This window comes from Manis javanica, chromosome 2 (assembly GCF_040802235.1).
Source record: "Manis javanica isolate MJ-LG chromosome 2, MJ_LKY, whole genome shotgun sequence".
NCBI lineage: Eukaryota > Metazoa > Chordata > Mammalia > Pholidota > Manidae > Manis > Manis javanica.
Genome location: NC_133157.1, coordinates 3,969,858 through 3,985,398, shown reverse-complemented (window position 1 = coordinate 3,985,398; position 15,541 = coordinate 3,969,858). Strand labels below are relative to the sequence as shown.

Genomic DNA, 15,541 nt, shown 5'->3' with positions numbered 1-15,541 from the left:
CGATGTTCAGCTGCCACTCACACAATGCACATGGTTCAAAGAATCTGGCTTCTAAGACGATGCCAGAGTCCTTTGATGCATAATGCACCTTATTTCACATGATTGTTTATCTGAGGTTCTCATTATGGAAATAAATAAATATCTTCTATGCTAATCATGATCACAATTTGCATTTATATTGTGCTTTTCATTCGAGGATCTTAAGTTGTTTTACAATAATGAACTACCCCTCTGTGAGCGCAATGGTATGTGTGTGCATATGCATGTGTGGGTAAAGCTATATACAGATATTTATTTAATAACTACCAAGCAATAACTGTGGGATTTCACGTAACTACGCTTTAATAGGATGCAGGAAAGTGAGTGGAGGCTTTTCAACTGTCGAACAAACATTCTTTTAGTTTAGACGCTGGGCTACAGGGTTAATGAGCTACACTGCGTGTGGCTTCCAGGAAGCAGGAGGGATTCCTTTATGGGGCTGCTCCTGATGCAGTAAACATCTCAGATAGGTCTAGAACCCAAGCATTGAGCCCCCAGACAGAAAACCCATCTTGGAAATGACCACCAGCCGTTTGTCCAGAGTGACATCCAATTCAGGCCATCCAAGAAGCAAGGCCAATTGATTTTACCCATTTCTCCCTCTTTGATGGGAAACAGGGGCTAGTTAAGAATTTTCAAAAGTGTTCTGGGTGGAAAATGATTATATTTGTGTTGCAAGACCTGGTCACTGGTTTTGAAGTTGCCCCATGGAAACGGGCTTTGGTGAAGCTCCAGGGCTAGGGGCCCCCCTTCCTGGGACCCAGGAGCCTTCAGAGCAAGCAGCAGCCTGTGGAAATGCCACCTGGACTTGCCTCTGGAAAGCCCCGCGGTCCTCATGCCGGTGACTGGCTGCTCCAAGGGTCCTTCCAGATGGGGGCTGCCTGTCCAGGCTGGTGCCCAGTGTGGGTTTCCAGGGCCTGCCCCCCACGGGGAGGGAGCCACTGTGCGGAAGGAGCCAGAGAACCCCAGGACCTCCTGGGATGGGGAGGGAGATGGTTTTAATTAGAGCTGAGAGATGGGAAATAAGGCAGCGAGGGATGACATCTTAATGAGGTTTAATGAAGCTGTCTGCTGATGGGGACAGCTGTCACCCAGAGCTGTGTTCCAGCCAAGTCACTTCGTGACAGAGGAAACTCAGAAAAAGGCGCAGTTTAAAAGCTGCTGAGGAGGGCGGGGTGGCCTGACTGAGACCTGGGACTTTTCTCCCACGTTTGCCTCTTGATTCTAACACCTCAGTGACAAGGGATTCCGGCTGGTGGGCCATATTTGAATAGCTTCCAATATTTCATAATTCCCTACTGTGCAAAGCTAAGACGTGCCTCTTAAAAGACCTTGAGAATGTTGCATGTGATGTCTTAGAATTCAGGTTTAAGAAATGAGAAATGCATGAAGGGCCTGAATTTATGGGCTGACGGGTTCATCTCTGCCTGAGCCTTGATTTCCCCTTCTGCCCACTGGCAATGATGTGGCTGCCTTGCAGAGCTGCTGTGAGGCCTGCTGTGGGCTCAACAGAGAGTTATGGCAGCCGAAAGAACTATGTGTACTCCAGCTCCCCCACTTACCACCTGGGCGGCTTTGGGCAAGTGTGAACCCCTTTACAGTTCAGTTTTCCCATCTGTAAAATGGGAAAGCTACCTCACAGGGGAGTTGGCAGAGTTCAGAGAGAAGCACAAAAAGCTTTCAGGACTGAATAAGTTCTCAGGAAAGGGGTTTGCAAAATGAGGTCACATGACATAAGCCCTGTAGCGGGGAGGCGCTCAGCAAGTATTCACTCCCGTCCTTGCTTCTGTCTTGACTTCTGCAGTAAAAATGTGTGGAGCTTCCAAGGGATCCTTGTCGGGGGAGGGTATCTCCAGCCCTCATGTGGCCCAACAGCCTATCCTTGCCATCTGCCCCAGGACCTTTGCACATTCCAGCCTGAGATCTGGCTGGGAGACCCCTTTTGCTCTGGGGTGTCTCTCATCCTGTTCTTGGCTGGGGGGACAGGCGGCCTGAAGACCGGGTGGCCAATCAAAGCTGTGATTTGTGGCCACATCTCATGAGTTTCATGGATATTAGAGTGGGGTTGCTATGGCAAAGCAGGCAACCAGTACTGTCTAGTCTCACATTCCCTTGTGTTTCAAAGGCAGCTGGTCTCAGATGTCTGTGGGACTGGCTTACAGGAACCCCTCTGGGTGCCCTTGTCAGTCCTTAGCTGGCTTCACACAGCTTCTGTGAGGTTCCCAGACCCACAGACCCCTCTGTGAGGTAGTTTTTCTCTCGGGCCTCTAGAAGTCCCCTCTGGGCAAGCTGGGCAAGGAGGCCCAGGGTCAGGGCCGGATCCTTCCACCTCCGACTCCTTCCTGCTTCCCGGGAGCGCCAGCCTGGCAGTCCCTCTGGAATTTTCTTCAGGTCGGCTCTCCCCAACACACCAACCCAAAGTCGGTATCTTCCTTTTGCTTCCCACCATTCCTCTGACCCAGTCGTGACCTCGCTGTCCTGTGTCCAGGTCCCTGCCGGCCTGCAGTCTTTCCTGAAGTGACAGCACTTCCCAGAACCTCCAGCCTAGACATCAAACAGGAGACTCTGTCTGGGGATGTCCGGGCCCGAGGCTACTCACAAGCTTAGTAAGATCTGTGCGTGCAGAAGGACAATGACGTCCTGGAAGTTTGTGCAGAAGGCCAAGTGAGTAGTTAAGAGGTAACAAAGACTGTGTGGAGTCAGGTGCAGGTTCAAATCCTGCCTCGGCTACTCATTAGCTGTGTGGCTTTGAGCAAACAAGGCCCTAAGCTGTCTGGGCCCCCACCTCCCCACCCCAAAACCAGACAGCAGTAAGCCCTCTGCAGGACTGCTTTAAGCATTAGAGTAAAGGGGCCCAGTTCCCTCTCGGAGCCAGGCCCTCGGTCAGTTGCTGCGGTCGATGGGGTGGCACCAGGGTGGACCTGTGGGCTCGTGTCTTCCGTTAGCTGAGCCAGCCACGTGTGATAAGCTGCTCCTCTAGAGCTTCTCTCATTGGAATGTGAACGCAAGCCCTGAGCCGGAAGGACTGAATTTCGAAGGGAGGAATGTCAAGCCTGGGGATGGGTGGAATAGAGGAAAAGGCCAGGGGGCACCGCCAGCCCCAGCTGGGCAGACACTGCACTGAGCCTGGGGGGTGCTCTCAGGCCACAGCGGAGCAGGTGCAGGAACCCTCTGGGCTTCCTACCGTGGCGCTCTCTGACACGGGGGTGTGACCTGCCCCAGGTGGGGGGCAGGAAGTCCAGTGGCAAGGGTGGAAGGCTGAAACTGCTTCTCAGCTGAATTATTGGGTGGGGGTGCGGATTCTACCTCATTCCACCAGGAAATGCTCCCGCCTGGGAAAGTCAGAGGAAATGAGGAAACCAACACTGGGGGGGTTCCGGGTGGGACCCAGTCCCCCAGAATCCTTGGCAGCTAGCAAGTTGGCTCTGTCTTGCTGCAGCTGTTCGTCTTTGCCTGTGCTTGGGCAGTGCTTGCATGGAGAGCCCGCTGCTCTTTCAACACGCAGCCACATTCACAGCTCAGATGCGGGGGTGCGAAGGAGGGTGGCGGGCGGGACTGCACAGTGAAGGACGCCCACATCAGGAAATGGGGACCAGCACCCCGAGCCTCCCTGTGCTGCTCTCAGATGCTACTCTTGCCCCCGGGCACCCACACTCCTGACCTCAGACCAGAGACTGGTCATGCCCGCGTCTGAGCTTCTCTGGCAGGAGGCAGAGCACCCCGTACACCCCGGGAGTGTGTATAGCTGCTCTTCCCTGACTCTAGAGTGGGATTCGCGACTGCAGTGCTATTGGCTTTCGGGGCCCTCTTTGCTGTTAGGGTGGGGACTGTGGTGCAGACCTAGCAGCATCCCTGGCCTCCACCTGCCAGACCGAAGGCACTACTCCCTCCCAAGGTGTGACAACTCAAAATGTGTCCAGACACAGCTGTATGTCTGCTGGGGGGCAAAACCAACCATGATTGAAGACCTCAGCTCAGAGGTTTCCATGGAACGAATATGTCACAACTTTGTTATCTGTCTGTGACAGCCATTTGGGTTCTCTCTGGTGCTTGGCTGTTCAGATTGAGCTACTGTAAGCGTCTGACCTGCCTTTGGGTGAACACAGGCACTCATTTCTGTTGGGTGTCCAGGAAGCAATTATCAGATTAGTGGGCAGGTGTGTGTTTAGCTTTAATACATATTGCTAAATAGCTTCCCATAGTGGCTGTACCCATCTACACTACAAGTACTGGTTTATATTACAGATATGAGTGCACAAGTGTTCTGGGTGCTCCATGTCCTCACCAATAGTATTGAGTTTTTACCTTACATTTCCCAGAGGTTGAGAACCCTTGAAATATGAGTCTTGGCCTCTTGGCATCCTTTTAATGAAGTGCCTATACAAGTCTCTTGCTCATGTTTCTATGGGAGTGTCTGCCTTTTTTTTCTTATTGACTTGTAGCAGCTCTTTATATATGAGAGGTAAGAGTCCTTTGTCAAATATATTATTATAAATATCTTCTCTCATTCTATGGATTCACAGATTTTTATAGCTAAAGGCAATCTGTGCCCATCAAAACCGCTGGTACAGGTAACTGTCATTACTCAACTGGCCTTTTTGCAAGACAGTGAATTTCATAAGGACAGGGGTATATGTCTGCTTTGTTCACCTTAGAACTCCTGGCATAGTTGCTGCAAAGTAGGTACAAAATGAATATTTGTGGAGTGAAAGAATGAGTGAACCTTCCCTTGGGATGATTTTTGTAGCCTAAGGCTTCAATGTGTTTCAGCCATTGTTGATTCCCAGGCAACTCACACTAAAAAATGTGGAGGTTGAGGCAGCCGCTTATTCTCCCACCCAAAGTGGCAGCCGGCTTCTGAGTCTGTCGGTCATTCTTTTGCCAGCTGGAAGTCTGCCCACCTGCACCTGCTCAGAGGGAGGTGGGCCCTGTCCTAGAGAAGTCACATTTTAATTAACTTCCCCTGCAGTCACTGGAGAGGCCAGATCATCTTCATAAATAACTGAGAAGCCAGAGCTTTGTCTGCGGCTCAGAGTGAGTCATGTGAAAGGAATTTAAAAAACCGCCCAGTAGAGGCCCTGTGTGCCCGCCTGGAACTCAGAACTGCGTCACTCTCGAGGGAGGCCAGGCTCGGCCTGGGATTTGAGATGGGAAAAAAGAAGGAGAAAAATGATCAGGTACTGTGTCGAAAAGAGCTGGTGTAATCTCTAAGTAGGCATTTTGTCCATCCATCCATCCATTCATTCATTCACACATCTCCTATTTACGAGCATCTCTCTAGTGCTGGGCCCTGGAGAATGGGGGGAATAAAGGCTGAATGGGGCAATCTGCCTACTGCTCAACTGTGCTGTGAACCTCAAACTACTCTTTAAACAAGTCTACTTAAAAAAAAAAAAAACGAAACAAAATTAACCTCAAAATAGATACATAAAGACTGAGCACACAGTCTACCACGGGAAGTGGACATTAAACAGATTATCATGCAGTTAATGACTTAATTACACTACTTTGTAATTTTTAATGGCTTTACTGGCATATAATTCACATACCATATGATTCACCCACTTAAAGTGTACAAGCCGATGGCTGTCAGCACATTCACAGAGCTGTGCAACTAACACCACAGTTAATTTTAGAACATCACTGTTACCCCAAAGAAGCCCCACACCCTTTAGCCATCACCCAATCATCTCATTCCCCTCCCAGCCTCTGGCCACCACTCATTACATCCTGTCTATGGATTTGCCTATTTGAGACATTTCGTGGAAATGAAATTACAGAATTTGTGGTCCTTTGTAACTGGTTTCTCACAGAGCTTCACACTGTCAAGGCCATCCACACTGTGGCAGTCACCACTGTGTAATTTTGAAAGTGCCCTGAAGGTGGAGTTCAGGGCTCCGTGGTGGCTGGTAACAAGGAAGCTCGGCTGGGCTGAAGGCAACCTTGGAGGGCTTCCCAGAGGAAGATGTTTTTGCTCTCAGGCACTTGTTGAGCACCTGCTAGGTGCCGCCTGGAAAAAGAAGGCAATAGAAGCTATGGTTTTGGCTGAGCAGAAATTTACAATCCAGGCAGGCTAGCCTGGCCTGTGCCCTCATGTTCTAAGCCCCAAATGACTAGAACCAACAGTAAGAGTTCCTGGAGCCAGGTGAGGGAGAGGCCCCTGTGAGGCGAAGGCTCCAGAGAGCTTGAAGAATGTAGACAGGCCAGAAGCAGAGGGCCTTCCAGGAGGCTAGGGTGCCTGCAGATCCTTCAAAGGTGGGGAGAGAGCCAGTCACATAGACCTGGGGGTCACATGGGGGAGCCTGGGAGGAGAAGCTGCAGAGGTGGGTGGAGTTGGACTGCCAGCCCCGGGGAGTGCTTTATTCCAAAGGCAGGGACAAGGTACCACGGGGGGGGGGGGGCCCTGATCATGCAGCTCTGTGCACGCAGGTCTCTGGGAGCCGGAGAGATGGGGACATAGGTGAGATGGGAGGAGAAGGGGTGAGGCCAGAGCGGCTGACCCTCTGGATAGCGAGGCCAAAACCAAGGATGCCCAGGAGACACAGCACCCGCACCAGCGAGCTCACAACCATGGCCCCGGGGACGGGGAGCAGCTGCACCCCCTTCTAATGTCAACAGGCCTGCCAGTGCCATGAGCCACGTACATCTGGGGCTTGTTGGTATTTACTTAGCTGGTGGATCTGGGTGTGGGCTGGAGACAGGTGGCTTGGGTTCAGCCCCAGCTCTGCCATTTCCTACTGCAGGGCCTTCCTACTCTGTGCCTCAGCTTCCCGTCTGAGAAATGGGGAAGTGAGGGGATCTGCTTCCCAGGGCTGTTGTGAGGACTAAATGAGAGATGTGTATGAGGAAGCAAATACTGAACCTGGAACACAGTCAGAACCCAGCAGTGCCCACCAATGAAGAAGGTGATGATGTTCTAAGCGCCATACAGTCTGGGACCTCTGACCTCAGGATGCTGCCCGTCTAAAGAGAGGCCGGGTGGGGTACTGATCAAGAGCTCCAGCCTGGATGCCAGCCACAGCCACTCCCTCAGGGGCCATGGATCTTGCCTCCACCTCTGTAGGTCTCGGCCGCCCCATCTGAAAATGGGGGAATTAATGTGGCTGATCATAGAGCCATTTCTTTCCAACAAACCCCTTTGGGGTTTTTTGCCAGAGACCCAGAGAGTCGGAATAGCTGTCCAGCCCCTGGGACGGCGACAGTGGGCTTCGTCACCGTATTTCCCCCTCAAGTGAGGGTTCAGGGAGGCAGCGTCGGCCTCATGAGCTCCAGGGTCAAGAATCGGAGCCATCCCTGGTAGGAATGCGGGTCAGGTAGGAAAGATGCCCCCTCCCCTGAGGTTGGCCTCGGGGGCAGTCTCTGGGGGCCGAGTCCTTCAGTGAATCTGCACACGTGAGTCACGTCTAGCTCCAGCCAGGCAGACCCAGGCTGGACCCCAAATACAGCTGCTCAAGGCGGGCGCTGCACTCCCCTTGCGCGTCGTGCAAATGTCTCCCGTGGACCTCCTGACTCTGCTCTCCCCCTTGCCCCTCTGCATGAACCCCTGACATGCAGAGAACCCGCAGTGTGTGCCTCCACCTCCAGCTGCCATTTGGTGCTGTCATCTACCTTGGCAGCCCTGAAGGTCACCCATGGGACCCGGGGCAAAGCAAGCACCCCATGACTCTCTATTGCTGAATTTATTGTAACACACTTGGTCTGAGATTCCACCCCTCACCTTTGTGCTCTGTCCTTCTCCCAACAGGCTGAACTCGGAAAGCCCCGGGAAAGAAGCTGCAGTCTGCCTGGACTTGATTTTAATTATGGACTCTACATCCGGGGCCTGGATGGAGGTGTCCCAGAAGGTGAGTGTGCATCCTTTGGAGCTCAGGAGGGCTCAAGTTCTTGACCTAGGCTGGCCACTTGGCATCTGGTCATGTGGCAGGAAAAGAGCTAAGGGGCCTGCCTTGCAGCATGCTTCTGTTGGAAACCACAGCCTGGGCTTGGCAGAGATGGGTAGGACCCAACAGGGGCCAGATCTAAGGTGTCAGGAAAACAGCAAGGGCCTCAGCCAGAGTGGACCCTTGTTCCCTGGCCAGAGAGTGTCTGCGCTCTGCACCGTTTGCGCTTTGAGCACAGAATGGGCTCAGGATCAGCCCTCTGACCGTGCACAGGAGGTCGAGGCCATGCAAACACAGGTGCATGAAGGATGCTCGGGCACCCTCTGGAGTCCTTGGGAGTCCTGACGCCTCCCTTTCCAGGCGCCCAAGCAGGGTTGTCACCCAGCAGACTCCGGGTCAATGGGAAAGCGTGTGTGCTCCAGTCTCTTTTCAGTCAGATGCCATAGATGGCCTTGTTTCCTGGACTGACCACTGCCCCGTGGTCCTGTCTCTCCCTGCTCTCAGCCATCGGCCACTGGAATGTGTTGAAGCAGCAGCCCACCTGCCCCCATGAGCTGACCAAGAATTACATTGCCATGAACCGCGGGGCAGTGAAAGCCGGCCTGGTAACTGCCCGGGACAACTTCCTCTACCGGCGGCTCAATGACATCCGCATCCGTGACCAGGATGACCAGCGCTTCAGGAAGGAGCCGCCCTCTCTCCCTCCAAACATGACGTTCGGCGTCCGTGTCCGGTAAGGTGGCTGGCGACCAGGGCTCCCCTGTCACCACGGTCAGGGGGTCAGGGGGCACGCAGCAGAGACCAAATCAGGGAACCACATGGGAGCTCGGCTCTTAGCTCCAGGGAGGGCTGATGACCCAAATCTGGCCCAACAGCGTATTTCACAAAACTTGTTCACAGTGAATGGTTCGGAGGCAGACTTAGGACCCATGCCCCGACTCTGGTCTGTAAGACAGTCTATAAAAGTTGAATGTGGTTGCACATAATCAAATAATCAAATTGCAACGCAAACCACCTTGATTTCTTTCTAAAGGGAATTTATTGGCGCACGTGATTGGAAGCCCCAGGGCCGAAGCTTTAGGCACAGCGGGATGCGGACGCTCAGGCAGTGTCCGCGGCATGCGGTGTGCGTGCCTCTGCGCCTTGGCTGTCCTCTCCCTCCGGGCTCCGCTCTCTGACAAGCTTCTTCCCCAGGTGGCAGAAAGGCCAGGAGCAGCTCCATTCTTATGTCCTATTCTCTCGGCACCTCCGGTAGGAAAGATATAGGAACTACGAAAGCCTTGAGATTAAGATTCTTTGGACCAACTTTGGTGCCATGCCTATCCCTGAACCACCCGCTCGCTGGGAGTCGGTGTTGCAAAACACGCTGATTGGCCAAGTCCTTGCCCCTTCTCCGAGGTGGTTGCAATCAGCCCCACAATTCACAGGGGCTAATGGAGAGAAAGAATAGGGGTTCTAACTCAGAAGGAGAATAGGTCACAGGAGCAGGCAAAACCAGCAGGTGCCCACTACAGCAGAGCTTCCAAACTCACACCAGGTCACAGCTCAAACTTGAAAACAAAAATCCCCACTAATACCTGTGCATCACCCGATAGGAACAAACGAAAGCACTGTCCGCAAGCACCAAGCGCCTGGAGGCTTCAGCCGCCCCAAGCCCCTCTGAGCCTGCGACTGAGCCAGGATCCTGGCCTGTCCGTGCAGCAGTGCCCCGCCCTGTCTGCACGCAAGACCCCTGACAGTCCGTCCCCAGCCTCTTGCCCACCTGACCTCCTGTTCCCGGATAGGTTCTTTTCTTCAGCTATGCCATCAGACATTTTTTTTTTTGTCAGTTCCTTTATCATTTTTTAACCATTTTTTAAAATTGCAGTAAAATATACATAAGATTTACTATTTTAAGCGTACAGTTCAGTGGCATTAAGTATATTCACATCCACTCCTTGAACTGGGACTCTGCCGACTGAACAGTGACTCTATCACCCTCCTTCCCCCGGCCCTGCGCCACTGTTCCTTCTGTCTCTGTGATCTTGACTATGTAGATTCCTCATGGGAAGTGGAATCATACAATATTTTCCCTTTTGCGTCTGTCATGTTTCATTTACCAAAATGTCCTCGCGGTTCATCCATGTTGAAGCGTGTGTCAGAATTTCCTTCTTTCTTAAAGCTGATTAATATTCCGCTGTATGTATAGACCACATTGTTTACCCATTCATCCACCGTTGGACATTTCGATTCCACCTTTTGGCTACTGTGAACAACGCTGCTGTGACCATGAGTGTACAAATATCCGTTTGAGTCCCTGCTCTCCATTCTTTTGGAGCTCTACCGGGAAATGGGCTTGTGGGGTCTAACGGACATGCTGGTCTTGGTATTTTGAGGAACTGTGTTTTCCGCAGGGGATGTCACCACACTTTTGTATGCTTTTTCCTCTGCCTTTTCTCACATCCTACCTGGTAAAACCTAGTTGTTCTTCACAGTTCACTGCTGCATCATCTCTTTGGTAAGCTTTCCCACCTCCCATTGCCTCAAATACCTTGTATATCTCCCTCACCAGAAAGGCATTTCTATTAATCTGCCCTCAAAACCTCCCACTAGACGTTGGGAGGTCTTTTCCGGGCCGGGTTAACTCATTTTCGGCACATCGTCCTTTTTCTGCCTTTGAAATGATGCCCCACTTCGGTCCCTCCAAGGCAAGGCATGGTTCTTCAACATCGCCTGGAGTGAAGGGGACAGAGTCCCCGCTGTGACCAGAGCACTGGACTAGTCTGTGCTGGTCACCGGTGTCTCAGAGACATCACGGTTTCCCGGAGGAGCCCTGGCCAGCAGGCAGCCAGGGGATCTAGTTCCAGCTCAGCCACTCATTCCTGCCAGGGCTTCTGTGTCCGCATCTTGAAATAGGATGTTCTAGCAGTAGCCCGGCATTCTGGGGTTCTCAGGACTTGGTCTGTCTCACGTTCATTTCATTGTCATTAATTAAAACACTGTGCAGGAGGTGGGCAGGGTTACCTATCCTGCTGAGGCAGGGGGACATTCACTGACTCCCCAAGTTGGATTCTCAACTGTGGGGAAAATGGAAGTTCCTATGACCAGGATCTTCACTGAACCCTAAGCTACTTGATGGAATTGGCCTACTGCTGGGCCACTGCTTCCACTCCTATAGGCAATAAGCTATTATTGACCGAGTCACTAACAAGCCAGGTGTCAACCCAAGAACGTTCTGTTGTCATTTCTTCATCTCACCACATGGAGTGAACCTGCCTGGAACCGAAACCCTCAGGCAAGACATCAATCCAGCATGCGGATAGTTAAAGATATAAAATATTAGAATGCATAAGACATTAGTGCCTGGTTCAAAGCCCTTATTTAAAATGAAAATAGAAGTGAAGAGAAGTGAAGAGACTTTCCTAAGGTCACACAGCAAGCTGTGACCAGACAAGAGCCAGATCTCAAGCCAGGCTGGTGGACTCCCTGTCCAGTGCTCTTCCTTCCACATCCTGCCCCTGGTAGAACTGAGGTACAGCATGAACACCCACAGTTTCTGGTCCTGCAGATGTGTTATTCCACATACAATGGAAAAGGTTAAGTCAGCTGGGCTTAGAAAGGATATCCATTATCATTTAGCTTTCAATATAAAATCTTAAATTGCTATAAAACCGAGTGGCTACAATTCCAGGGAAGGGACGTGATGAAGTGGCATCTATATCTTCTGTGATGGTAAATGGGCTTTGCATATGCAAATTGAATGGATTTTAAAATGGTATTTAATGACAATTTTCGTAGCAGACGTTAACATTAATTGCACAAAAATGAAAATGCTGCATTAGGTTGCTGTTAGCAGCAAACATCACGGCCATAAAGCTTTATCTTTATCAACAGCAGCCCTTTCTGATGTGACAGGGCGGCTCAGCAAATCACAAGCAAAAGGGCTTTTATGGAACAAAAATACCCCCCACAGCAGGCCCAAATCAGCATCAATTTCCCTTTATCTCTCTGTAAATGGAGGTTAAATGGCTGCTGGAGAAGCTTTTACTGAGATGCCCAGCCTGCCTGCAAGGTCCCTCAACCTCCCAATGTAAATGCAAGGAACGGTTACAAAATCATTGCCCCTCTCCATAATGGGGCTATTACTTTAAAGTTATGGAGCGAGGCCCATTCTCTAATGATCACCTTTTACAAGCCTCAATTGTATTTATTTCTTTACTTTAAAAGCATGTTAGAATCCAAATCGGATTACACACAACCACCCGAGGACTTGTTGGGGTGATTTGGTCCAATAAATAAATAAACAAAGAAACAAACGAGCCCCATTTACTCACAACCACAGACGTGTTAGAAAATAAAGTCTCATTTCAGACTAAATACACTAAAACTCCCTGTAAGCTAAGGATGCTCACGAGCATGGGGTTGTAAGTGCCGTGGGAGGTGAAGTTCTGACCACAGCTCTCCCCCCGGCTCCAGGATCAAGCCCTCTTGCCCTTCCTATATTTCACGCGGGACAAAATAGATGTGGGGACAGCGCACACGTCCATCCACCTGTCCACTCATGCAACCTCTCGATACCAGATGGGATCCACACCTGGGTGGCATGACGCAATTCCTTCCTTTCCAGTTAGCTGATGTGGTTTCCAATCCACACCAATTTGTTGCAGATTGTCACTAAATTGGAAAGGTACATTTCAATCCACCAGGCTCTGTGGCTAAAGGGAAGTGGAGAGCTAAGCAATTACCTGGAAAAGGGTGCCCATGCCGACACACGGCCATTAGTGGGCACCGCGGCCAGGCCAGCCCACAGAGATGTTTTGTTCAGCCTGCGCAGTCATTTAAAAAAAGTTTGAGTGAGTTGCCACGTTTAGAAAATCAGGAGACCTCATATAAAAACCTAGATTTCCTGCTTCTCTTAAAAAGGCAGCAGCCTGGGCAGCTTGGGTCTGCACTCCTGCCAGGCGCCAGGGGCTGGTTCAGGTAGGTACTGAGTTTGCAGCTGCTGGCATAGATGGGTCGTCTTGGTCTCTCAGCTAACGGCTCCCTCTCTTTGTCCTCTGATAATGGTAGGGGCCACCCCTGACAGAAGCTGCTGTGACCTGAGTTTCCATGTGGCTGGCATTTTGCACATGAAATTGCTGATCCTAGTATCAATTCTGTGAGGCAGGTATCCCCCTGCTCACTTCATAGGCCAGGAAAGGGACGATAGGAGCCCCGCCAAAGGCTGCAGGCAGCAGGGCCTGGATTCATACCCTGGCTGGCTGGTCAGACTTAAAGACCGCGCCTCTAGGATCGGGCAGCTGGAGAGAGCCTACGCATTCTCACTCCACCATTTCACTGTCAAACTTCAGAATTCAAATCAGGGAGGAATTTTAAGTTCTCCTCACCAGTGTGTAAGGCCATAATACAGATCTTAGAGCATGCTGTGACCCAAGGTCCATAAACAGATTATGTCTGGAGGCCAGAAATGTAACTATTAAAAGAAGTGCTTAATTATTGATGCATTTTAATAAGTGTTTGCAAGTGTTCACATGCCCGTGGCACATCTTAATTGTTAATGCTCCTAATTGGTCTGGCATTGTCAACTATGATGCGTCAGGGACAGCGGGAGGGGAGGGGCAGCAAGAGCTGAGCAGCAGCTGGCACTCCTGGCAGAGTCGGGGTGCCCAGGGCCCTACCACAGTCCTGCGGGGGGGCCTCATGCCACACACCAGGCAAGGGTGCTAAGCAGAGGAGCCACCACTCAGTCAGTGAGCCGACAGTCCCCTGCCTATCTGTGTCTGACACGGGCCTCATGAAAGGTGGGTAGACCCTGTTTTGAACTAATAATGGCAACGATGTGTTATTACTATTACACGTCAGACATATTGCTGATCACCTCAGATGCATCCTCTCCTTAAATAACTCTGAACAGTTCAAGTGAGTGTGAGGTTGGAATTCTCACATCCCATCTTACAGAAGAAGAGACAGAGGGTCAGAGAGGCGAAGTCATTTGCCTCCGGCTGCTCTGCATTGAGATAGGGATTGGTCTGGCTTGAATACCTGTGACTGTGGCACTGATCTGCCTGCGTAACAAACACAAGGATGAAGGTGACACGGGTAAATGACATCCAAGTTTCTTCTGCGCTAGAAGGCCTGAGACAGAATGTCTATATCCTGTGTAAGGCCATCCTATCCAGATTTTTTTGAAAGCTTTAAACTTAATCTGAACACATTAAAAGAGCCCACTAAGTGTCCTTTTTGGTGTGTCACTTCCCTTCACCATCTTCAGGGACTCCCCACTTCCTGATAAACAGCTCCTTGTTGGGTATTCAGAAACTTCACTGGCCCTCATCACCCCAGCATTCCCAGGGCTGACCCCAGTGTCCAGGCTGAAGAGGCCCTCGTAAATATTTGCTGAAGGAATGCATGAACAAATGGCCATCTTGGGATCTGGGTCTGAGGCCAGCAGAAACAGGCAACTTCACTAGAATACTTAGCTCACCCCCCAGTTAGTTTAGTCGAGACCCCCTCCTGCTCTGGCACTGAAAGCGCGCAGACCATGGAAAAATAACAAGAAATGTAGGTGATGCAGCCCAGCCTTCTGCCTGTGGCTGCTGCTCGCCCAGCTATCAGATGCATCAGCAGCCTGACACTGACAAATGTGAAGGATGGAGGGAATTTTACAGGCTGTTAAAAAAATGTTTGCTGCCTGACAGGTTTTTTGAATCTCTCTGCCAAGCTGATTTATTTTACAAATTTACAATGGGCCCATCAATCACTCTGGGTTATTTTGTTTCTCCTGGAGCCAACAGCCAAAATTCAAGCCACTCACCTAAACTCCTATAAAATAATAATAAGCCCTCTCCCAGGCAACTGTCCCAGGGATCCAAGACAGTTTCTGAATGCAGAGACCAACTCCAGGCTTATTGGGGGCCTGCAACCGGACTGAATGAAACCAGGTTTACCACCAGGGGGAGTATGTGCACCTTGAAAAACACCCTGAGCCTCCAGCAGGCTGGAAATGCACCTCCTGCAGGGTAGAGAAGCCCCCAACCTTCCCCCCACCCTCACCCCGCCCCAACCACCCCTCCTCGCTGCCGGCACTGCAATGCAATAGTCCACCTTATGGCAGTCTTCTCCACTGCATACTCAGGTCCTGGAGGGCAGGAACGACGTCAGTTTGGGCTATTGCTTAATCATCAGAGCCTGGTACACAGTAGGCACTCAATAAATATTTGTTGGGGAGAAATATGGTCCAGGGCCTTTTGATGATTTTGAGTTACTGAAAGTTCTGAGGACAATGGAGGGGCTACATTCCCAGGGGATTCAGAGAACAAAATGAGGACCAGCGTGTGTGTTTTTGGGGGCAGTCCTCGCAGCTGATGTTTGCAGAGCCCTGGGTTGGTGGTGAAGTGAGCATTTTATATGCATCATCTTGTTAAATCCTTGCAACTCCAAGTAGGGAGTAGTTTATTGTTATTATTCCCATTTTATAGATGGGGAAACTAAGGCTCAGAGAGTCCCTTGCCTAAGACCACATGGCCAGTCAGTACAGAACCGAGGTTTGAGCCACCCCTCCTCGCGGAGCCGCCTTCCATACCCACAGGCTGCATGCCTCCAGGCGCCAGAGCCAGGCCCTGGAGGAGGAAGTAATTTCTCCG

General features: G+C 51.0%; 1 protein-coding gene across 2 annotated transcripts in view; it reads left to right on the top strand.

The window, feature by feature from the left end:
* CFAP77 (cilia and flagella associated protein 77) overlaps window positions 1–15,541 on the top strand; it is a 125,198-nt gene that overhangs the window by 64,160 nt on the left and 45,497 nt on the right. For both annotated transcript variants that reach the window (XM_073218087.1, XM_073218084.1), the window contains exons 2-3: window positions 7,784–7,883; window positions 8,424–8,652. In XM_073218087.1, the coding sequence (XP_073074188.1) occupies window positions 7,784–7,883; window positions 8,424–8,652 (329 nt within the window). The remainder of the gene's footprint in view (window positions 1–7,783; window positions 7,884–8,423; window positions 8,653–15,541) is intronic.